The 26,605-nt window shown below is 35.8% G+C and overlaps 2 protein-coding genes across 2 annotated transcripts in view; both read left to right on the forward strand.

Moving 5' to 3' along the window:
• Nucleotides 1-26,605, forward strand: part of lobo (coiled-coil domain-containing protein lost boys) — a 511,805-nt gene that overhangs the window by 64,772 nt on the left and 420,428 nt on the right. The window lies entirely within an intron of this gene.
• On the forward strand, nt 8,239-21,235 carry LOC141487206 (uncharacterized). The gene is made up of 4 exons (XM_074186013.1): nt 8,239-8,766; nt 8,858-9,016; nt 9,331-9,536; nt 14,942-21,235. The coding sequence occupies exon 4, from the start codon at nt 14,951-14,953 to the stop codon at nt 18,719-18,721; it is 3,771 nt and encodes a 1,256-aa protein (XP_074042114.1). The 5' UTR covers nt 8,239-8,766; nt 8,858-9,016; nt 9,331-9,536; nt 14,942-14,950; the 3' UTR covers nt 18,722-21,235.

A 26,605-nucleotide genomic window follows, 5' to 3' on the forward strand; every position in this document is an offset into this window, starting at 1 on the left:
GGAGGCTTTCGTCTCACCTTGTATTCTAGCAACAGCTATCAACTTCATGTCTCTTGAATATCTGCGCGACATTTCAATAGCTTCTTTTCGTTTTTATCAAAGTGGCAAACTATACGATGACTATCGCAGACAAAATGACCACCAATTGGGTTACGCTTCTGTATTTATAACAACAAATTACTCAGGTAATTTACTTGTCACAACAACCCCAGTAGGCGGGGTTGTGGTGACAGGTAAAAATGTTGTACTGGCCAAACATGTGAAATGTAATGAATAGTAATGTTGCTAACCTAAACTTTATGTAAAGTGTGGAAACTCTATATTTCCTATATTTCCAAATTCAAGATTTTAAATAGGTGATCAGTTTTAGAATTAGCGTGCAGAATTCAAAGAAACCTGGCATATTGGTACATAATTATATCATAATTAACCAGTTAAGTTTTTAGAAGCCTACAGAGAATTGGAGAAAAGATATTAATATTTAAAAAAAAATACCTTCAACGTTGAGCCTTATGGAAAATCACAGTTTTTATTCAATTTCACAAAACTGAGCGTTCAGATTTCTATGAAAATGGTATCAATGGAAAGAGAAAAATTTATTGAATATTGTGGGTCAATGAAACTCCAGCTCCAGAGCTTGTGAAGAGAGTAATTGATAAATTAAGAAAAAAGTGCTATGTAACAGTGTTTGTAGGATATAATTTTAGAAAGCACTTGCGACTACGATATTGATTGGAAAAAATGTATTGCTAGTTGTAGCGATGGCGCTAAAGCTATGACTGGCAAAAATAGCGGACTCATCGATAACGCCAAATGTATCCTGGACACACTGTTTTCTTCATCGAAAGGCTCTAGCTGCTAAGATGATATCTTCTGATTTAAATGACGTGCTCACGGAGTTAATGAAAATTGTGAATTATATTAAAGGCAAAGCCTTGCAAACCCGATTATTTAGAATCGTTTGTGAAGATATGGGCTCGCTTCATCAAAATCTCCTTTATCACACATAGGTCGGGTGGCTATCCAAAAAAAAGCATTTAACAAGATTTAAATGAAATGAGTACTGAATTGTTAATGTTTTTACAGGATGCAAAATCTAAATATGCTAATCGTTTTTTTGACCTATTTGGCTCTTGAAATTAGCATTTTTGGCAGATCTTTTTAGCCACCTTGATAATTTGAACAATACAAAAACCTCCAAGGAAAAGAAGAAAAGTACTCGTGAATGTTTTTATGAATGATGAATTTTCCTTTATTGTTATACACGAAAATAACACGAACATAAATATAAATCCCATTCAAAGTAAGTAATTTATTACCTTTAAAAACATTACAAGAGTCTGCGAAGACTCATGAATTTCAGGCATTTTTCTTTCTGTGAGTATATTCCATAGTCTGTATCAGTTTCCAAAGAATATTCAAAAATAACAAATCATTTTGTTTCTTGGATGTGAACAAAACTTAGCACTAGAACCTAAAGACTGTAATGCTCAAAAAAGAAGTTGAAAATTTCGTTTTTTTTTTTTAGAACGAATAGGATGCCGAGAATAAAATATGGGATTCCTTAATATTCACCTATTTTGAATCTCGAATTTTGAAATAGGTACCTGTGAAAAATGAACTGTATATAGGGGTCCCACACATTACATCAAGTTTAGGTTGGCAACATTACCATTCATTACATTTCACATGTTTGGTCAGTAGGTACAAAATTTTCACCTGGCACCACAACCCCGCCTACTGTGATTGATGGATTCAGTCGGCAGTCCGTTCTGAGTGATTTGTTGTTATTAAGACAGAAGCGTAACCCAATTGATGGTCATATTGTCTGCGATAGTCATCGTATAGTTTACCACTTTGATAAAAACGGAAAGAAGCTGTCGAAATGTCACGCAGATATTCAAGAGACATGAAGTTGATCGCTGTTGCGAGAATACAAGAAGGTGAGACGAAAGCCTCCGTGGCTAGAGAATTAAATGTCCCTGAGTCTACCATAAGAGGGTGGTGTAAAAGTAGAAAACTACAGGAGGAAGGCCAAAATATGTTCCCCAGACTAACTGCAAGACACGATTTCAATCAAATGATGCAGATGAGGCAGCAGATCAGTTTAGCTGCTTCACAAGGTGAAAATGGGGCTGCTCATCCTACTTACAAGCAGGACACGAAGGAAATTTCTTATATCCAGGCAAATCAAGTTGGGAATTCATCGATTGTGGATGATGAGCAAATAGTACATCCTAACAATATTGCGGTCAAGAAAGAGCCCATGGACGAAGACATCAATCTTGAAGAAGCATTAGATCACGGAAAGAAATATCTCCAATGGTTGGAGACATGTGGACATCCCAGTGTGACAATGATGCATGTTGAAAGTATAAGATTCCTGTTGAATAATCTCGAAGGTGGGAAGTGATATCCAACTCAAACTTCAAAGTGAAGGAACTCAATTTTTCTGTATAAATATAAATTTAATTACTTATATATCTTCTCAATCGACTAACTTTTTTCAGGACAGTGTTGTCAGTGTTTATAGTGTGTTATAGTTAATAAACATACATTTATGAATTAGATTCCTTATCGACCTCACATTTTGAAAACGAATACCAACTCCCTTGATGATTATGAATCCAGAATAACGTTAATTTCTATGAAAACCATCATATGTATCAGTACTAGCTTTAACTTCACTAGCATTTATGCCATTAAATAAGTGTCAGTGCAATAGAAATGAATCAATCTGAGAACTATATTTTAATGCTTGGCTGAGATTGTCAGTCAATATTTTCAGTTGAAATGAATGATGAAAATGATTTATTTTTCAAGTAGATTATATTTCAGTACCTGTCAGTCAAAGCAGGCATAATTCAATGCGAGTGAAGGTACATATACACACCTCTCAGTACCAATAATAATTGTTTCAGCATTGACAATATTTTACAATTGAAAGTTCGTACCTGTGAGTATTTGGCTATTGAGTCAAATATTTTCTTTCTCAATCATCATCGTATGATCATTTTATAAAGCTCACCGTCTGTTATAACAATAATAGCACGTCCGAGTATTACCTTCCATTATTAAAATAATAGCAAGTCGGAGTATTCAAAAGTATAGTTAAATTGTAATTTTTTTGTGCCGATATTTTCTTTATGTGCAACCAACACTGACACTGTTATCGTTGAAATAAAAAAATATATGTTTGGGATAAAAAGGAAGATACTTTTATACAAAATATAAACTAGTACAGCTATAATTGACACTTTTCGTATGATAACGTATTTTATTAATGAATTAAATTACAAACAAAATAGTATCAATTTTGGCCAAGGAAAATATATAGCATATTGTGTAGTTTTTAGAATTTTTCAATAACTTTAGTTGGTAGAAACATATTTTATGATAAAATACTTATAGATCAAAGATAGGTAGAAATATAAGGTCCGATAAAATATAAGTTAGCATTTAAAATCTAGGAAAATATATAAAAAAATGATAATCAGGAGTATATTTTTAACCACCATCGTATAAAAATTCAGTAATATTCATCGTCCGCTATAACATTATATCGTGATGAATAAAATTCCAAAAAATGTATTATAAAAAGTAATCACATATCGCTTTCGATTATGTTGAATTATTGAAAAGAAAACACAACTAAGACAATGTCATTTGTAATTCTTTTGCGCACTTTGAATATTAGTTTCAGTACCTGCTGTATTTTACATTTTTTTTTTATCTCTGCAGTTATAAATTTACCTAACCGACATTATTTCAGAAGTTTATGGTTATTGGTAAAGAAAGCTTTTGGCTTTCTACTACTCCATCTTGATACAAAAAAATGTGGGAATCTTCCAAAGAAGGGAAGTAATCAATTTGAAAATAAATAACTCTATAGATGGATGTGTAGATCATGCATAGAAGCAACTTTCAGACACAAACTGGAAAAAAGCCCTTCTGAAACAGCTAGTGTCATATAAACATTGAATTACACGAAAGAAAAAAATTCTTTCGAAACAAATACTTTTATATGAACACTGAATTATACAGAAGATACTTCTCTCCACTCAGTTTGAATTCCAAACGATCCTTTCTTTGAAAGATTCGCACATTTTTTGTATCATGATGAAGTAGTAGAAAGCCAAAAACTTTCTTTATCAGAAATTATTCACTTCTAAAAATATAACGCCTTCAATTCTTTTTGATTATTATATTGAAAATGATACCATTGAGAAAGAAAAAGGGTTAGGTTAGGTCCAAAGTGAGTGGCTCTATTCGACTCTCCACCGCAACCCGCAAAGGTTTATTGCGGCTCACACCTATTCGCACTCGGCCAGATAAACCCAGCTTCTTAATGAAGCCGACTAGTTTGTATGTTGAGTGGTCTTTCAGGTCAGATGGTAAGAGTACAGCTCTGCCGAAGACCTGATTCGGTCCGCAGCGGGGCAGGCACAAAGTATATGCTCTGTTAATGAGGTAGTCGGATAGTCAAGTTGCAAGAATCCCACCTTGATACCCACGACAACCTTCCCATATGAGGGTTTTTACACGTCAGCTACACCTAACGATGCCTCAGATTCAGCCGTGCAGGGCTTTTACGCCTCTGGTTTTGGTGAATCATCACTTGAGTGCAAACGTTTGCTAACCTCCTCATGGGAGGATTTGTTCCCCCACCAGTATATAGGCAGCAGGGCTTCCAAATCAAAACCCCATGTATTTTCTTATGGAGGTTCATTCTGGCAATTTTGGTCCCTAAGGCCCACTCCACACGGAAGGGGCAAAGGTCAGCGCCTTGTCACTGTCAGACGTCCATTATGTGTAAACTTAGCCTTAGCCTTCAAAGCCCACTTCAGACCACCTCCACTTTTACCGTCATTCAGTCAACCAATCAGCTATCACGCATACAGCGGGAAATTCAAAACCGGGAGTGGGGGTAACCTATCAGCGTCATCGAAATCGACGCAGGATGGAACGAGTATCGTAGCGATTTGAGCGTGGAACTCCGCCCCTCGGCCCCCTTGGTACTTCACCTAACCTATCGGCCCCCTTGGTACTCCACCTAACCTATCAGCTCCCTCGGCCCCCTTCAGTCACGTGATTTTAAATAAAAAAGTTTATAGTTATGGGATTCGAACCTGGGTCGTCCGCGCCGTAGACATTGTCCTTAGCCTCTACACCATCGTAAGATATTGAAGTTAACTGCGAATGTTGGGTATTTATAGCGGTAGTTTTGTCGGGACCGAAATTGACTCATTCATTATACTTGACAGCATTATTTTTGATTTCCGTAGAATGTAATCGTCATTATCATATTGAAGATAGGAAAATATACTTAGATTTGGGAAATAATTAATATTTCATGTAAAGATGTGTATGTGTGTGTAAGAGCGAGAGGCGCGTGTGACGTAATCGATGCAAAGAGAGATGGAGATGGTATCGAGATTTACCGGTTGCTAGTGCAAGCAGGTGTTGCCAGTTGTACAATAAATCAATGTTTATGGAGTAATGTAGCGTTGCCGGTTTGAAAATTAAGTTATAGAATACACAGAGTCATCTATGAGTCACTAGCTGAACTATCTATTGGTTGAAGAAGGACACTGTAAACACTAGACTCATAAGACTGCATCTGTCAAATGTTAATACATGCCAGCATGTCAGGTTCGGCGTTGCCAGTTGTACAATAAATCATTGTTTATGGGGCAATGTAGCGTTGCCGGTTTTGGAATTAATCGTGAACTACTCGACGAAAATTGGAAGCGCGAAAGTGATATATTAATAATAATGAATCAGATTTAAGAAAAAATATGACAATCTGCGATCCGTCATTGTATACGGGGTGTCTCAAAATACATCATTGAAAACAAACATGGCGTCGAAGTGTACAGGGTGCGTCAAAATACATCATTTAAGAAAAAACATAACAGTTCCACGAGGCTGTAAGTTTTCAACGTGCGATCCCTCAATGTGTACAAGGTATCTCAAAATACATTATTGAATAACAAATATGACATCGAAGTGTACAGGGTGCGTCAAAATATATCATTTAAGGAAAAAAACATGTCGATTTGAAATATGATATTAATGTGTATACAGGGCGTTTCAAAATACATCATTTAAGAAAAAAACATGTCGATTCAACAGAAGTCTAGCGTTCCAACATGTCGGAAGTCTCGTATCTTTGTTAACCAAGTTAGCATCGTCAGGAGAAAGAGGAGATTCAAAAGTATCGAGAGGTTAAGCGTTGTGGACTCAACGTGAGGACAATGGGAGAGCGAAGTATTCGACAATGACATTTCAAAATACTTCATTTTTGCATAAGTTTCGAAGGAAAACGATCTTCCGTACGTCGTTGGTAAACAAAAATTAGTATTATAATGGCATTCAGAGAATACAGACGTAAAGTAGAGGAATTTGAAAGACGTGTCCAACAAATAAGTAAAGATATTCAATTATATGAGGAAAAGAAAATGGTTCTCAAGCAGTTGAATAATTTATACATTCAAGACAAAGTGTTTCAGCCTCAGAGTGTAGAATATGTCGTCAACGATGCTGAAAAACAAATTTTGTACTTCCGACTACAATAATTTCTGTTCAATATGTGAACGTACCGAATATGGGTGAAATTCCAAGGAAATATGCGATAAGGCTAGTATAAACAATGGAAATCGATTCATTCGACTAGCTGTTTATCAATAAAAATGTTCTCCACTCGTTTTCAGTTTCGGATATGCTCTAATTTCTCTCAGCATAATCTAAATCTAAAATGGTTTTGATCATTCTCACCTCCATTGCAAGCCGTTCCGATTTGACTACTCTCACCTCCATTGTAAGCCGTTCTGATTTGACCACTCTCACCTCCATCGCAAGCCGTTCAGATTTGACCAGACTCACCTCCTTTGCACGCTTTTCAGATTTGACCACTCTCACCTCCTTTGCAAGCTGTTCAGATTTGGCCACTCTCACCTCCTTTGTAAGAATAATGTTGATCGAGTTCAATATATAGTTTTACACCGCCCAATCCTATTGATGTCCATTTCCACATCACCCATGAGGTAGAACTATTGATGCGTTACCTTTTTTTAATGTGGAAGTCTCCCCAGTAGGCCTATCATAACCACAATCTTTGCTTCAGATTTACATCATGGAAATAAAACCGTGAATGTTGAAAGATATCTTTATTATAGAAAAATATATTTACAAAGTTGTATCCATCATATCTTCGCCGATTAAATAATGTCCCCATGGTAGAGTTTCAACTGAGTTTGGTATGAGGTAGCGCTTATCATCCATTGAACTCAAAGCATTTTTCTGCTGTTCTATCGTGAACACCTGATGTTTATCTGCTTTAATGAGATGCTGCTTCACACATTTCACCATAGAGTTCTCTAGGCAGTCAATGTAGTCTTGGAAGGTGATATCGGTATTCATGGTAGATTTCTTGACTCCCTTTGCCTTTTTAGTCATGCCGTAGTTAGAGATTATATTACGAATTTCGTCCTCTTCATATTCATCAAGTTCTAACTTCCGCTGCAGTTTTATTATGTTAGCTTCAGTTGTTAACCTTTTAGTCGAATACAACTTGGCTCGTAAACCTACAAAGTCCGTCATCGGAATACCATTGTTCTCATCCTTCATAAGGCCGGGAACTTTTTTGTTGACGCAGGGTATTCCATATATATTGTCAGAGGGATAATCTGAGGTATCGAAAAATGTAAAGCAATCCTCCTTCATAACTGTATAGGGGTCCTGACGCAGCTCATAGATGAGGGAATCCGTATCAGTATACATAACGGTGCAGTCCTCTCCGAAACGCTCAGCCATATACCCATAGTGGAAAGAATAGATGGTAGACTTTGCTAAATCCAAAATAGCCTGTCCTAACGTGGCTCAAAGTGACGAAACAAAGGCTCTTTGTTTGATTGCATAATATGTCACCACCTATTTTCCTATTCTTGACCAAGGTGACATTGATCACTGTCAATGCCGAATCAGCACCCAGAGATATGCAGTTCTCAAAGCGACGGAACAAAGGCTCTTTGTTTTGTTTTGAAATATGTCATCACTTATTTTCCTATAAATACCTTCTGCGAGGTGAAATGATGAGTTAGTTGTATCAGTGATACTAGTGACAGGTGCAACGATTTTATCTGAAAGTAAGTGTTTTTCATGTTCACTTTATGAATTTTTATTGCAAGATTTGTTATACGTGACTTTTTCACAAAAGAATGTATTCAAATTCAATTTAATTCAAAGGTCGTGAGAGTTGTTGTTGAATTATCATTAATTTTCCAAAATTTTTCTCAGATTAATATACTTGAGTATATACATAGTTTTTGAGGATCAACGTATTTTTCAATTATTTTGTAATACAAAACGGTTCAGAGGTATTTACGTATTCCTCAAGCCAACTCTGGACTACTATTTTTATCCTACATACATCAGAAGATAAGGAATAACAATTACTGATATTTCTCAATCTTTAATAATGAATAAAAGATAAGAACCGGTAATTGCTGACATCCATTTTTCTCGAATATTATCTCTTACAGTAATTATTGTATCGCACAATTTGTTTTGATGTTAGATGGCAGCTTCAGAACCGGAAAACGTGATTATGAATTTTACTCGAGAATCATCCCAGCTGAATGAGAGTTTTTCTCGTATTTTATCTACTTGCCTTTGACAATGCCATATCTTGTCTATATACACATTTATTATGTAGTAAACAGAAGCTCATTTTGTGAGCAGCTTTCTAGTTGAATAAAACGCATAGTAAGTTACGAATAACTTTAATTCATGTTGACGTTTATTGACAGAGTGTATAATTTGAAACATGGTTTTTTTTATTTTTGGTTTCTCGAAGGTGGATTTTCTAAAATTCAAGTTCAGTCGTGGAGAGGGAACAACAACAACAATTTGTTACCACACCGAGTGACGGAGGAGTATCACCCCCATTTAGATGAATTTTGTATCAGGAAAATACGCTGTCGTGTTGTTTCATTTGTAATTATACGAAATTAAGGTTAGTACTGCATTTTTTCTTTGTTCAATATATGTATAGAGTTTGTGGTTGCATACTATATTTTTTATTCGACTCAATTTTTTTTTTCATTCATAGATATGATCCGCATAAAGAAGTGTTTTCAATATTTTTTATGTGTTTAGTACTTGCAAAATATATGTTTTAAATTCGTTGTTTTGAATGACAGTTGATTTTTTTAAGTATAACTGTAGCTCGCTCATTTTTCACAATCACTCCATGAAACACATTACCCCCACTCTTGAATTTTATTTTTCTCTGGTGTATATTTGCATTGAAAATCAAATTTATTTCAGAACACTACATCAACGTGTGCTGTATAACTTCAGAGCCATCTCAACAACTACATCCAAAATCGTCTTAGCAACCTTTTCCACATCGAGTTTCAAATCACAGCAGCTTCCAGAACCATCTCAACAGTTTCCACAGAACGAGATTCAATTCTCTGCAGCTTCCAGAACCTACTCATCACACCAATATTTCATTTGTTAACAAAATATCGGTGAGTCATGTCAATAAATAAAATCCAAATGATTGATTTTCCAAAAACCAAGTCGGTAATTGATAATTACCTTTTAGTCATTAGAGATAATTATTCAGAGTATATTGCCAAACAAGCTATACAATTTAATAATAAACATATAAGGAAATGTGTTTTAGCTATGAAAAAAATTAAATTTTCGGTTGGAGAAAAAAAAGAAAATAATTACAAAAATTGAATGATGAATAATAAACATACAGGCTCGGGTTTGAAGCGACGAAGCTCCAGGGTAAAGTGGCAAACTGTTAACAATGGTTAACAACGGGGGTAATCATCAATTTAACTCATAAAGATCCTAAAAAGTTTCTATGCGATGCTTTTTCATTATTCAAACGTGAGATTTCCAAAATTTTGAAACAAATGTCATGTCTCAAAGTTAATTTTACATTTTCAGGGGATTTTATTGAGAAATCGAATGATGGAGATATTTCAGTACACCAAATAAAGTTATCGATTCAGGTACGGACTTGACTGCTTGGTACAATGAAAACGCTGTGGATGCTATATTGAATAAGTTAGGCGAATTTGAGTTGGTGGGCTTTGAGTAAAATTCTTTTGTTGGAAGTAGCAATAAATAAATATGTGATTGGTAACGGTTCTTCTTTCATTCCACTGCCGCAAGAAATCGCAAGGAAGCAGGCATGCAGTAATGTACAAAACGATGACGAAATGTGCTTCTTTTGGAGTATCATTAGCGCCTTGTATCCTGTAGCAAAACATCCACAAAGAGTGTCAAAATATCCACACTATTCTTCAGTTTTGAATACTACAGGGCTGAATACTCCAATGGATTTACATCAAATTTCCAAATTTGAAAATCTTAATGATATTTCTGTAAATGTTTACACTTTGGAATTGAATCAAGTAAAGGAAAAATTTTTTTTTTGTAGTAGAACCTGCCAGACTCACGACAACAAAACGAGACAGACATGTTAATTTCTTATTGATTCAAGACAAATATTTTCCAAAATTGAACGATTATGAGGCTCCACCTATTAATGACGATGACGAGACTGAAATCAAATTCCATTATTGTTGGATCAAAGACATGTCTTGATTATTAAGTAACCAATTGAACAAAAAGAAAGACAAAAAATTTTTTATGATAGATGCCTCAATTATTTTTCAAGTCAGCAAAAATTAAATGATCATACTGTTTTGTGCGAAAAAATGAATGACTGTAAAATTTTCTTTCCTACATACGATTATGTGAAAATTCAAAATTATGTTTATAAACAAAAATGTCCGTTTATAATTTTTGCTGAACGGTGGCGGTCCATGGTTTAGCGCACCAAGCCCCCTGTAATGTCAACTTTCGAAAATTATTCGTGGTACCCATTACTTTTCATAATCTTTCAGGATACGACAGTCACTTCATTATCAGAGATATCGCAAAAAAAAGGCTGTGTGAGCATACTTCCCTCAAATAAAGAAAAATACATTTCCTTTACACAGAAGGATGCTGAAACTAAAATTAAATTTCGATTTATAGATTCTTTTCGATTCATGGGAACATCGTTGGATGAATTAGTATCCACATTGGATCAAAATGATTTAAAAATTTTAAAGAAAGAATTTAGTCATTTAGATGATGAAAAATTCACTCGTCTCACCAGGAAGGGGGTATTTCCGTATTATTATATAGATAGCATGGAAAAATTGAACATTAACGAGTTGCCATCACGAGAAGAATTCTATGAATATTACTAAGGGAAAAGTGAATGCAATAGAATTTTTTGTGCTAGATTGAATAGAAATGCATGCTGGGGAAGTACCATAATTTCAGATATTAACAACTGAGGATTTTTTGATGAGGAACATTGAAAATGAATATCTATGGTTCAGATTCATTTCATCTTTTCTGAAACATTTGCCACATTTTTCTTATAATCATTGACTTGCAGTTGCAGTTGAATGTGCAGTTGAATGCCAATTATTTTACAAGTACCTTTTTATGTTTCACAAATGATTTTTTGATTGATTTTCGAGCTCTTGAATGCGAATTGTTTTCATTCTACAAGTGCCTTTATGAGGGAAAATAACATTCAAGTTTTGAATGGAAATTATTTTCTTGCTAGAATCATTTACTTAGAATTCATGTTGGGGGAAGTAGCGTAATTTCATATATTAGCAATTTTATACTACCCACTGAGGATTTTCAACTCCTAAATTGTCGAGGAACATTAAAATTGTATCGTCTCTGGAACCTCTGCCTCGAATCGATTTCATCATGACTTGTGTATAGTTGAACGCAAATTATTTTAGAAGATAATTCAAGAAAGTGCTACCAGACAGTTTCATTCAACCGTCAAGGGGTTGTAAATTATTTTCATGCTAGAATTTTTCATGTGCTAGATTGAATAGGCATTCATGTTAGGGAAAGTGGTGCAATTTTCACTACCCACTGAGGATTTTCAACTAATAAATTGTCGAGAAACATTAAACATTGATAGCTATTGATCTATCTACATGATCTATGATTCGAATTGATTTCATAATGCCTTGTGTGTAGTTGAATGTAAATTATTTTACAAGAGAGAATTTTTTCATGTTAGAATATTCGAGAAAGTGCTACCCGACAGTTTTATTCGGTTGATCGAGTGTTGCAAATTATTTTCAAGCTAGATTGAATAGGAATTCATGCTAAGGGAGAGTGGTGCAATTTCAGATTTAAGCAATTTTGTACTATTCATTGAGGATTTTTAACTCAGAAACTGTCGAGGAACATTGAAAATTGATATCTATTGATCTATCTACATGACTTATTTGTGGTTGAATGCAAATTATTTTTCATTTTTTATTTGATAAGAGAGAATTTGGTTGAACAAGTTTTGCAATTCCAACTAGGAAAGTGTTGGCTTTTGAATGCAAGAGAATTTATATCATATCAGAATACAAATTGTTTTCATTAGAGAAAGTTTTATGTTAGATTGAATAGGAATTCCTGTTAGGGGAGAGTGGTGCAATTTTAAGTACTACTGCTAGTTTTGGGGTGGGAAATACTTTTGAAAGCCTTTTTTACATGTCTCACATGTTTATTGACAACTACTTTATACATGGTAACGAATTGATATGTCTAGGAAAATCAATATCTATTGAAAATGAGAGGTCCTCTACATGATCTATGAGTAATTTCATCTTTTCTGGAACCTTCTATTCGATGATTCTCTTCTTCTCCTTTTCTGGAACCTTCTATTTGTTGCTTATGACTCGTATGTTTTTGAATATAGTGTGATTGAACATTCCTCCTTCTCCTAGGAGGGAACAGCAATGATATGATATTCCGATACTTCCATGAACTGTTTGCATTCACCGGTCTATCTGATTTATATCGCTGTTTGTGAGCATTGGTAAGCATCAAAATGTTTTTGTATACAATCAAATCGTCCGACGTATAATGTTGAGGAACACGTTTCATCAATAGTTGGAGTAATCCCGGTGTAAGAGTGAAATGTTTGTCTTGAATACCTAGTTCATTGTTTTCATATTGCACAGGAGTGTTGCCAATAACATATCCATGCTCAAAACGGATACCATAGGTATCAGACTCGATGATTCTGTGCGAGGTCTGTTCGGGAACCTTCATAATACATTTTCCATCTATACTTTGCGATATATTGAATGCAAATGAATTATAAATATTCAATTGACTCTATATATACTGCGCAATACTTAACCACACTGTGTAGTGCTTGCGGTGCATACTGCGTCATACTTAACCACACTGTGCAGTGCATACTGCGCCATACTGAGCCACTCTGCACCATACTGTGTTGAAGGAAAACTTATATACTACGCCATACTGAGCAAAACCGTTTATTATGGATACCTAAACATTGGACATATAATTTCACCATAATAAGTACAACCACATTTATCGAATAACAATTCAGATTCCTTATTACTACAGAAAGCTGTAAATTCTTCATGTTTCTTGATGTGTTCGATGAGTTTGGCTGCATATCCCTTTCTACGGTGTTTCTTCAACGTATGAATGTAGTTGATGGTTTTCGGCCTAGAATGTCTTTGCACTGGATCAAAGTCCATAGTCGATAGCAGAGCAATCGTTACAGGTTCTTTGTTATTGTACATAATGTAGCATGATATTGTTTTATCGTAATACCATTGTCGAATAAAATCATTTTCAATATTCAACTGTCTGATTTTCTCAGTAGCGCGATCACCGAAAAATAACCTTACTGCTACCATGGTTAATGGGAAAGTGATCGGAATTCTCTAGAATGGTTCCTATAATCAATTTCCCCCCACCAGAGTTTATAGGAGAAAATAGACCTGTTTGACTGGAGTAATTGACGAAATTTTTCAAAACATGAATGATCCACTTTTGTCTCTGTTTTGATTCGTGATATAAGATTTGTCACTGAAGCTACGTGAGGAAAGACTTGGAAACGAAATCACTAGTTACATCTACAATGATATTACTAGACTACTTGTGACGTCATAAACTTTGTTGACATACGATAAAGGCTTCAGAAAATAAGATTTTGTGCTGTGTTCAACACATTAAGTCACGCTATTCGGTCCAAGAATTCATGCTTTGATAACATCTCAAAATTCAGCATCGAACACGAGTCAATTTATTTATTGAGTATCTTTGCTACAACAGTATGAATATTTTTTCGTATTTCAAGTAAACATTCTGGAGCCTTCTCAAAATACTTTGCTGTGGACTTTGTCTTCTTGAAATTATGATAAACTTGAAGCATTTTTCTATCTTCATCACTTTTACACATAAATATCCCCTTCTACAGTGTAACTTCAAGTTCATGTGGTAGATAGTGTTTGGTAATCAAGTTAGTAGGATCGTATACTATTCCATTATGTTCATTCCAAAAATGTGGTGTAATTGTAATACCATTCGAGTACAACATCGTTCCAACGCACAGCTTCGTTGTAATTCCATATTTCTTGGCGACTTCATGTAAAATCAAACTCGCAGGTAAACATACGCCTGCGTACTTTGCTCGAATAAATTCATGATCTATGCATGTTTTGATCAAGTTTAGGTTAATGTACTGCAACATAGAATCACACATGACGGTCTAACTTGACTGTTGAAAAAAGAATGAAACTTATCTGCATTCTTCGGTGTGTTGATGACAGTGGTGGGGGGTACTGGTGGTGTTAATCACGTGACAGGGCTGCTCACTGTTTCAGTGTAGAATGCATTGATATTACATGTATTCTTATGGGATTGAAAACACAAATTTCGAAAATCTGTGGGCCTTTTGAAAAAGCATTCAGTCCTCCGTCCGTCTACAGTTAAGATTATGCTTCACGTTGTTGAATTTCATCAGTGTACTCTAGAACGTTGATCGTTCAACATCTAGTCTTTTTAATTACAGTTATCGAAAATGTATGGTGACCTTGTTCAACATATCGCTACCAATTTGAGGCTTATCACCCCAAATGATAAGGAATGGATAAAGAAAGGGTTGTATGAATGTGCCAGGGGGCTGAAAAAAATTAGAAAGGCCATGCGTAATGCTGCTTCTGTGGGGGAGAAGCAGCATCTAGAAGCCTGTTTAAGAAATGTGATCACTATGCGGAATAACCTCAAAGCATCACAGAAGCAGGGGGCAGGGAAACGAGCAGAAGGAGCACGAGAGCGTGTGAAATGGGATGACTTAGCTTCAGCCTTCAATAGTAGAATCAAGACAGGCAATATTTCCAATCTCAAACATAAAGATCCCAGAGCATTTCTGGTTGATTGTTTGGCCATCTTCAAAAGAAGGATCCAGAATGTTCTGAGGGAGTATGCTGCAGTGAAAGTGAACGCAGCTCTCTGTGGTGAGTTTGAGATTGTAAAGGGATCGAACATAATCACGGAACATAAATATTTAACCACTGCAAATGCTCCAATATATCGTGATACCGACATGGATGGGTGGTTCAAGAAAAATGTGATTGATCCGATTATGCGGGAGCTGGAGGAATTCCAAGAACGTGACAGTGGATGGGCTCTGAAAAAAGTAGTTAATCTGGGGGTCAACATCAGTAAGTTCACTCCTCAGATTGGCTCTTCTTTCATTGAGCTGCCTGGTAAAATCAGACAGAAGAATGCCTGCATCAATGTTAAGAATAATGATCAGGCATGTTTTGCGTGGGCCGTTACCTCAGCGCTTCATCCAGCTGAAATCAATACATCACGCATATCATCATATCCCCATTACTCGAAGGTTTTGAAGCTTACAGGTATTCAATTCCCAATGACCATGCGGCAAATTCCGAGATTTGAAAAGCAAAATAATGTCTCCATCAATGTTTATGTGTTGGAAAAGATCAAGAAATATTTAGAGATATTACCATCATATCTAACTAAAGATAAGAAGGAAAAACACATCAATCTACTTCTCATACAAGATGATGATGATCCTGCTAAACACCATTTTGTATGGATCAAAAACTTGTCAAGACTGCTTTCACGACAATTGAGTAGAGAAAAATGTCAAAAGTTCTTCTGTGATCGCTGTCTCCGGTACTGCAGAACTCAAAAAAATCTCGAACGTCACATCTTAGATTGCGGGAAAATCAATGAGACAGCTATAAAAATGCCTGAGGAAGGTAAAAATCTGCTCGAATTCAAAAACTATAAGAATAAGGAAAAGGCACCATTCATTGTTTATGCAGACTTGGAAAGCATACTCGAGCGTACAGATAACCCAAAGAAGCCGCAGCATCACGTTCCAGCAGCTGTGGGATATTACCTCAAGTGTAGCTATGATGACTCTCTATCATTCTACCGTGCTCATCGAGGTATCGATTGTATGCAATGGTTTGCTGATGAGATGAATCAGCTTGCTGAGGATGTGGCGACAGTGTTTTGGTGTCCTTATGACATAAATATGACATTCAATCAGGAAATGGAGTTTAGAAAAGCCTCAAATTGTCATATATGTCAAAAACCGTTCACGCCTGAAGATAAGAAAGTTCGAGACCATAATCACCTGATACCTGAAAAAAATTTTCGAGGGGCTGCTCATGAAGGGTGCAACGTCAACTTCAAGGACTCACACACCATCCCTGTTGTCTTCCATAATCTTAGCGGTTATGATGCACACTTCATTGTTAAAGATATCGCAACAAGAATGGATGGAAAGGTCGATCTATTACCTATAACCAAAGAAAAATATATCTCATTTACGAAACAGATAGCCGATTTCAGAATCAATTTCCGTTTCATCGATAGTTTCCGGTTTATGGGTTCTTCGCTCGATAAACTAGCATCAAATCTTCCAGAATTCCCAAATTTGGAATCCCAATTCTCTGATCTCACCCCTGAACAATTCAATCTTCTCACCGTCAAAGGAGTCATGTCATACGATTACTTTGATTCCTTCGAAAAATTCGAAGAAACCAATTTACCGTCCATTGATCATTTCTTCAATAAACTCGATAACAAACCCTGCCCCCGAAGACGGTACATAAGAGCACAAGAGGTATGGAACAAACTGAATATCTCAAACTTAGGAGAATATGTCGACATATACATGAAAACCGATGTTCTTCTGCTGGCTGATGTCTTTGAGAGGTTTAGAACCTGTATCATCGAGTCGCATGGACTTGACCCTGCGCACTATTACACATTGCCAGGCTACACTTGGGATTGTATGCTTAAACATACCAAGCAACAACTAGAGTTACTCACCGATCAAGACATGTTTCTTTTTGTTGAGAGAGGTATTCGAGGTGGTCTTAGTCAAGTTTGTTCGAAGAGAAGAGCTCACGCAAACAACAAATACCTTCCAAACTACGATTCGTCTAAACCCTCAACTTATCAGATGTACTATGATGTGAATAATCAGTATGGATGGGCAATGAGTCAATACTTGCCATATGGAGGTTTTGAATGGACCGACACTAATATCGATGTAATGGACATACCTGATAATGCCGATGAGGGTTACATTCTAGAAGTAGATTTGGAGTATCCTCAACACTTGCATGACAAACATCGAGATATTCCATTTTGTCCGGAGCATATCAATCCGAAAACCATGATGCCACCGATGAAACCTAGAGAAATTTCGAAGCTGATGGCTACTTTGAAACCCAAGGAGAAATATGTTATACATTATAGAGCATTGAAGCAGGCATTGGCAAATGGATTGGTTTTGAAGAAAATTCTTCGTGTGTTGAAATTCAAGCAGAGTCCCTGGCTCAAATCATACATCGACTTGAATACAGAGCTCCGTAAGAAGGCTACCAATGAGTTCGAAAAAAACCTGTACAAATTGATGAATAATGCAGTATTCGGTAAAACTATGGAAAACGTCCGCAAGAGGGTTAACATCCACCTTCTAACCGAGTGGTGTGGAAGGTATGGAGCAGAAGCGCATATTGCCAAACCCGAGTTCAAGTCTGCTGCAGTTTTCGATGAAAACTTGGTAGCGGTTGAGCTTAATAAGCTGCAAATTTTTCTAAACAAGCCTATATATGTAGGACAGGCTATTTTGGATTTAGCAAAGACTACCATCTATTCTTTCCACTATGGGTATATGGCTGAGCGTTTCGGAGAGGACTGCACCGTTATGTATACTGATACGGATTCCCTCATCTATGAGCTGCGTCAGGACCCCTATACAGTTATGAAGGAGGATTGCTTTACATTTTTCGATACCTCAGATTATCCCTCTGACAATATATATGGAATACCCTGCGTCAACAAAAAAGTTCCCGGCCTTATGAAGGATGAGAACAATGGTATTCCGATGACGGACTTTGTAGGTTTACGAGCCAAGTTGTATTCGACTAAAAGGTTAACAACTGAAGCTAACATAATAAAACTGCAGCGGAAGTTAGAACTTGATGAATATGAAGAGGACGAAATTCGTAATATAATCTCTAACTACGGCATGACTAAAAAGGCAAAGGGAGTCAAGAAATCTACCATGAATACCGATATCACCTTCCAAGACTACATTGACTGCCTAGAGAACTCTATGGTGAAATGTGTGAAGCAGCATCTCATTAAAGCAGATAAACATCAGGTGTTCACGATAGAACAGCAGAAAAATGCTTTGAGTTCAATGGATGATAAGCGCTACCTCATACCAAACTCAGTTGAAACTCTACCATGGGGACATTATTTAATCGGCGAAGATATGATGGATACAACTTTGTAAATATATTTTTCTATAATAAAGATATCTTTCAACATTCACGGTTTTATTTCCATGATGTAAATCTGAAGCAAAGATTGTGGTTATGATAGGCCTACTGGGGAGACTTCCACATTAAAAAAAGGTAACGCATCAATAGTTCTACCTCATGGGTGATGTGGAAATGGACATCAATAGGATTGGGCGGTGTAAAACTATATATTGAACTCGATCAACATTATTCTTACAAAGGAGGTGAGAGTGGCCAAATCTGAACAGCTTGCAAAGGAGGTGAGAGTGGTCAAATCTGAAAAGCGTGCAAAGGAGGTGAGTCTGGTCAAATCTGAACGGCTTGCGATGGAGGTGAGAGTGGTCAAATCAGAACGGCTTACAATGGAGGTGAGAGTAGTCAAATCGGAACGGCTTGCAATGGAGGTGAGAATGATCAAAACCATTTTAGATTTAGATTATGCTGAGAGAAATTAGAGCATATCCGAAACTGAAAACGAGTGGAGAACATTTTTATTGATAAACAGCTAGTCGAATGAATCGATTTCCATTGTTTATACTAGCCTTATCGCATATTTCCTTGGAATTTCACCCATATTCGGTACGTTCACATATTGAACAGAAATTATTGTAGTCGGAAGTACAAAATTTGTTTTTCAGCATCGTTGACGACATATTCTACACTCTGAGGCTGAAACACTTTGTCTTGAATGTATAAATTATTCAACTGCTTGAGAACCATTTTCTTTTCCTCATATAATTGAATATCTTTACTTATTTGTTGGACACGTCTTTCAAATTCCTCTACTTTACGTCTGTATTCTCTGAATGCCATTATAATACTAATTTTTGTTTACCAACGACGTACGGAAGATCGTTTTCCTTCGAAACTTATGCAAAAATGAAGTATTTTGAAATGTCATTGTCGAATACTTCGCTCTCCCATTGTCCTCACGTTGAGTCCACAACGCTTAACCTCTCGATACTTTTGAATCTCCTCTTTCTCCTGACGATGCTAACTTGGTTAACAAAGATACGAGACTTCCGACATGTTGGAACGCTAGACTTCTGTTGAATCGACATGTTTTTTTCTTAAATGATGTATTTTGAAACGCCCTGTATACACATTAATATCATATTTCAAATCGACATGTTTTTTTCCTTAAATGATATATTTTGACGCACCCTGTACACTTCGATGTCATATTTGTTATTCAATAATGTATTTTGAGATACCTTGTACACATTGAGGGATCGCACGTTGAAAACTTACAGCCTCGTGGAACTGTTATGTTTTTTCTTAAATGATGTATTTTGACGCACCCTGTACACTTCGACGCCATGTTTGTTTTCAATGATGTATTTTGAGACACCCCGTATACAATGACGGATCGCAGATTGTCATATTTTTTCTTAAATCTGATTCATTATTATTAATATATCACTTTCGCGCTTCCAATTTTCGTCGAGTAGTTCACGATTAATTCCAAAACCGGCAACGCTACATTGCCCCATAAACAATGATTTATTGTACAACTGGCAACGCCGAACCTGACATGCTGGCATGTATTAACATTTGACAGATGCAGTCTTATGAGTCTAGTGTTTACAGTGTCCTTCTTCAACCAATAGATAGTTCAGCTAGTGACTCATAGATGACTCTGTGTATTCTATAACTTAATTTTCAAACCGGCAACGCTACATTACTCCATAAACATTGATTTATTGTACAACTGGCAACACCTGCTTGCACTAGCAACCGGTAAATCTCGATACCATCTCCATCTCTCTTTGCATCGATTACGTCACACGCGCCTCTCGCTCTTACACACACATACACATCTTTACATGAAATATTAATTATTTCCCAAATCTAAGTATATTTTCCTATCTTCAATATGATAATGACGATTACATTCTACGGAAATCAAAAATAATGCTGTCAAGTATAATGAATGAGTCAATTTCGGTCCCGACAAAACTACCGCTATAAATACCCAACATTCGCAGTTAACTTCAATATCTTACGATGGTGTAGAGGCTAAGGACAATGTCTACGGCGCGGACGACCCAGGTTCGAATCCCATAACTATAAACTTTTTTATTTAAAATCACGTGACTGAAGGGGGCCGAGGGAGCTGATAGGTTAGGTGGAGTACCAAGGGGGCCGATAGGTTAGGTGAAGTACCAAGGGGGCCGAGGGGCGGAGTTCCACGCTCAAATCGCTACGATACTCGTTCCATCCTGCGTCGATTTCGATGACGCTGATAGGTTACCCCCACTCCCGGTTTTGAATTTCCCGCTGTATGCGTGATAGCTGATTGGTTGACTGAATGACGGTAAAAGTGGAGGTGGTCTGAAGTGGGCTTTGAAGGCTAAGGCTAAGTTTACACATAATGGACGTCTGACAGTGACAAGGCGCTGACCTTTGCCCCTTCCGTGTGGAGTGGGCCTTAGGGACCAAAATTGCCAGAATGAACCTCCATAAGAAAATACATGGGGTTTTGATTTGGAAGCCCTGCTGCCTATATACTCCCACCTTCTGAGAGTTGTCGTTCTTATGGTCGCAACAGCTGATTAACAGAAAAACAGATTTGAACCTGAGACAGATTCTGCGTACGCCGCTCAAAAATTTGGTGCAAGACGGTTTTATAAGGTAACCCGCTCTTGAGGAGACGACTCAGTCGTTTCCTGACTGCACCACCAAACCATTTTTATATGTAATTATTTTTTATTAATGATTATTGTCTGTTAGGTTTATGTTATATTCGTAAGGAAGATATTTATTCACAAGACATATGTACATAGTGTGTCTATATATGTTCTATTATTTGACAAATTGTGATACATTTAATTGTTCACTGTGATATTTTACATTTATATATTTTTACTTTTTGAATCTATATCTGACGTATGTATATGCACTTCTGTGTAATGACATGAATAAAATATCTATCTATCTATCTATTTGATCCTGAATCTGTCACATGTCACACATGTTCTATATTATTTATAAATCCCAAAACGAGTTCTATCTTAGAAAAACGTTTTCAATTGAAAATAACTTAACTTCCCATATTAGAAATATTTTCATTCATTTTTGCCGATAAAGAAATCAAATTGAAAGTCTATCAAAACCTAATGAGAACTAAAGAAACCATCAGAAGAGTGAAACAGAAATACAACTGGCAAGGTCTCATTAAAGATGTCGTAAATTTCGTGAAAAAATGCGAAATTTGTCAAAAAATCAAAAATGGTCGAAAAAACCTTAGCACACCTCTTGTCATAACCGAAATACCAAAAACCCCTTTTGAACGCATCAATGTAGAAATTTTCGAAATTTCCACAAAATACTACGCCTTGACAATAAGAGACGAACTGACTAAATTCACACAAGCATATACATATTCGAGTGTGAATCACCCACAATTGAACTAATCAATCGAAAGATTCCACGCAACATTTGCTGAAATGATTCGCGCCCATAAAGTCGAAAACCCCGATGAACACCCCTTGAACGTTTTACTATATGTAGTTATTTGTTATAATAATACAAGAAACAAAATAACAGGTTTCACACCGTACGATTTAATATTCGGACACACAGCTAGTCGATCCCCAGAAACACTCTATAACCAAAAAGACCTAATTACAAAATATGTTAGAGATCCTAATGACCGCATGTCATATTTCTATCAATTGACCAGAGCAAAAACCGAAAGACAAAAAGGAAAGGTCCAAAATCAGATGTGATAGGACAGTTTCCGAAAACGTCTCTAAATATAAAGTAGGAGACAAGGTCTATGTGAAAGAGTCACAAATTTCAAATAAACTTGAAAATAGGTTCAATGGACCATTTGAAATATTAGAAATTTATCTCATTTCCGCGATGTTAGTAAATTTAAAAACGCGGAATGAAACTAAAGTACATTTTGACCGCCTGAAACATTTTCATAAATGATAATAATCTTTTTCAGGACACTCCTGCTGTCATCAACTCGATCGGCGTTTTCTTCCATCTACAAAGACTTATCATCCATCAAAGACGCTCCATACAACAATGATAAAATCCTAGAAAACCTCATTAATTTTCTCGACAGAGACGAGCCTAGAATACTAGCTTTTAAAGCTCAAATAAAAACACGTATCAGTCTTCTGAGCCATATATCAGACTCATTAAATGTGGTTTAATGAATGGTGTAGGAACTTTTAGGAAAGCAATAACCGGAAACCTTGACGCATCCGTCATATTTCACGGATTGTATCAATAAAATAAGTCAAGACGAACATCAAATCAAAAATCTTCCACGAACAATAATGAAAGCCTAATTTCATTTTTGAAGTTTCACTTACAGTTCATCATTTCAGTTCAGATAACAATATAATTTGTTTCAGAATTCCATAACGAATGCTTTTATTCTATTTCTTGTTAGTATTTGGATCCTGTTATTTCAATAAATTTATTATTTTTTATATTTCAACCCAATCTCCAGAATTATGAAAATAATTTATTTTAGGTAGATTACATATGAGTGAGTACCTATTTTCAAGGTAGCATAATTCAATCCGAGTGGAACGGTTCATTACCTGATTTAATTTAATTCCGAGAAATAAGTACATACCTCTCATGATATAATATATAGATTAAATGCAGTACTACCAATATTAATTATTTCCGCAATGATAATATTTTACTATTCGAATGTCCAATCTTAGAGTTTCATATTCAAATATTTTATTTCTCAACCGAAATCGTGTGATAATTTTGTGAAACACACCGTTTGTTATAACAATAATCACAATACGAAATATAAAATAATTATAACCGTGTCTTTTATAATTTTTGATTGCAAACATTATTTCAATAACTGAAGTTGGTAGAAACATATATTTTACAATAAAAAACCCAAAGAGCAGTCATAGGTATATAAGGGAATATAAGATCCAGTGAAATGAACACTACCATTTTTAGTTAGACCATCGTAAAAGTATGTGTTATAACTTTATTTCGTTTTGCATAATAAAATCAAATATTATCCGCTTACTACATTAACTGAATTTAATTGGTAAATGATAGGAATGAAAATGTAATTGAAAACTTCCAGAAAAAGTAAACAGTTTCTGTCAAAGATATGAAGAGATCGAACATTTACTATCAACATTTAAAAACTCATGTGAAGAAAGAAAACAGCCTTCCTGTTATTGGGAATATAAACGTGGAATTACGATTTTGAACGTAACCTTCTATGGTGATACATGATTTTTTGAGTCTCTGGACTATCAAATTCTGTTTGTAACCAGCAGATGGGGGACCTAGAATCAGCTTATGGAACCCTCACGTTCCCTAGAAGAAAGTGGCTTCAGTCGGCGGTCGGTTCTGATTTACCTGTTGGCATATAATCAGATGTTTATCTAAATTAACAATTATTTTGTCTGCGATTTTCATCGTATAGTTTGTCATTTGCTCACGCAGTGAAAAGTGCCAGAAAAATGTATAAAAGAATTTCATTGGAAATCAAGTCAGCAGCCGTTGCGAGGGTGCAAAAAGGAGAGACGAAAGCCTCTGTGGCTAGAGACTTAAAGGTTCCAGAGTCCACCCTGAGAGGGTGGTGCAAAAGTGAAAAAATAAAGGCAGAAGCTCGAAACCTCCTGGATAGATCGATGGAAGAACGTGAAGAAGATTGCAATTCAGAGACGACGATGGTGAGTCAAGAGATCAGCCTAGCTGCTTCGCACGATGACATCAGGGGTGTGCGGGAGGTGGATTATTCGACATTTCACTGGACTCAATATCTACAATCTACCATCAATAATTATAACTTGTACCAGGATTTGATCATCTCGCAGTATTTAAAACATTATTTGGAGAATAATTCGCCGCAGAATATTGTTTCGCCACCCCAGATGTCTGTTGAAATTTCTACGGCTAACGAACATAGAGGGTTGGATCCTACGGTCAAAGAAGAGTCTGTGGATGAAGATAACAAGCTTAAAGAAGCCTTAGAGCACGGGAAGAAGTTTATTCAGTGGTTGGAGACATGCGGGTATCCTTGTGTATCAGAGACAGACGTTGGGCAAATCAGAGAGCTAATGAATGAACTCCAAGGAAAATAATGAGAGAAAAACTGACATTCGAGGCGGAATCAATATGGTTCAATGTGATGTAAACTATTTGAGGAGTGTAGAAACTTCATGTGAACCAGTCAGTTTCCAATTCTAGAAATGAATATTTGGAAATTCGTTTTGTAGTTTTGATAAAATATTGTTAATAAATATTCATTTTCATCATAATACTGTATTTTCCTTAAATCATTGTTGAAGTGATATGTGAGGGTAAATGTGAAAGTAAATATTCTCGTAATCAAATAGGCTGAACTTTTGGTTTGTTTGGTCATTTTTAAATATCTTCGGTTACTGATATATCAAAAAAGTTGTATTATATTCCAAATGTTTTGTTATTATCGTTTTCGCAATTAGCAATGTCATTTTACGTTTTTTTATTTTTCATTTGGTGAACTGAAAGAAATGAAAGTTAAAAGTGTCGCTATTTTTGGGAAATCTGTTTTGTTCCAAATTATCTCCTACTGTCAAATATTGGGTGGTTATTTGTGTGTGCAGTGTTTATTTGTGAAATCGTTAATTATATTATTAAAAATTGATTCATTTCAAGATTTTTGTCTTCTTGAGTTTGTATGAGTTTTTCAATGATTTCTAATCGAGAGTTCAAGAGTTCTTGATTATGCATAAGAATTTGTTATTGTTTCAAAAATTATCAATTGATCTTTGTAAAAGTGTTATTTGATCTGATATGAGAGTTTTCATTTTGTTTTGATTGGATGAAAGTATTTCAATCGCTTTGTCATATTTTTCCGCGTCATTTTGGTCTAAGCTACCAGTTATTGATCTGATAATTGATCCTAATCCCTCAATAAGTCCTCCTTTTTGCTTTCTTTCAATTGAAGGATTAATTTGATAAATTTGCGTAATTATTTTCTTTTCTAATAATTCTGTCAAATAATATGAGTTGTAAAATTCAACTTGATAGTTACTTCCTTGTGTTTTATTATCAATTGTACCTTTTAATTGGTGTAATCTGTCTCTTAAAATATTAAATTCCTTTACTATGTCTGTTATATCGAATATTTGAATAAATGACCATTGGTCTATTTTATTTTGAGCGTTTCCAAGTTTCAGTGGTAGTAATCCGGGGTTGTCATTAACCCTCTATTGTACACACCTTTTTAAACACTCCAAAAAAAAAGTTTTCTCTCAAAACATAGGCAGTTGATAGATATTACAAGAAACTAATTGAACAGGATCTCAAATTTTTATTTTAGTTTTTTCAAAAAATTTATGTATATCAAAATATACAATGTGCATATACATCATATAAATAGATACATACTTCGTTTTTATAGATGAAAATTTTGAAAACAATTTCTATCCGGTACGAAACAGAGGTAGCACAAGCATTTTGTGCATTTTACTTTTGTGATTTTTTGACATTTTCCATTTTTGCACCTTCCTGTTTTTTCTTCGTAATTGGGCCAGTGATCAGTCCTGTCTGTACGGCAATCTATATTTGGACGGAGAGAGGGAGCGGCGTGTCTTCTTAGCTGAGTCGGTGACGAGGTGCTGGATGAAGGACGACCTCTTTTCTTTATTTTTCCAGCCCAGCATAAACTCTGAGCCACATCAGCTTTGAAATCATACAATGAAAGCTGATTTTTCTTAGCTACCCCGCAGTCGTTACAGGCACGTCTGTAGAGGAGCCATCCAATTATTACACACATGTCCATCAAGTGAAAAAACAAACGCAAGTAATATTTCCTTGATCGGATTTTAGTTCGGTATAAGGCCAAGAGGGAATCTATCAAGTCAACACCTCCCATGAATTTG

This window comes from Leptinotarsa decemlineata, unplaced genomic scaffold (genome assembly GCF_025532065.1).
Source record: "Leptinotarsa decemlineata unplaced genomic scaffold, Ldec_3_MD MMD2_tig00078422_RagTag_RagTag, whole genome shotgun sequence".
Taxonomy (NCBI): domain Eukaryota; kingdom Metazoa; phylum Arthropoda; class Insecta; order Coleoptera; family Chrysomelidae; genus Leptinotarsa; species Leptinotarsa decemlineata.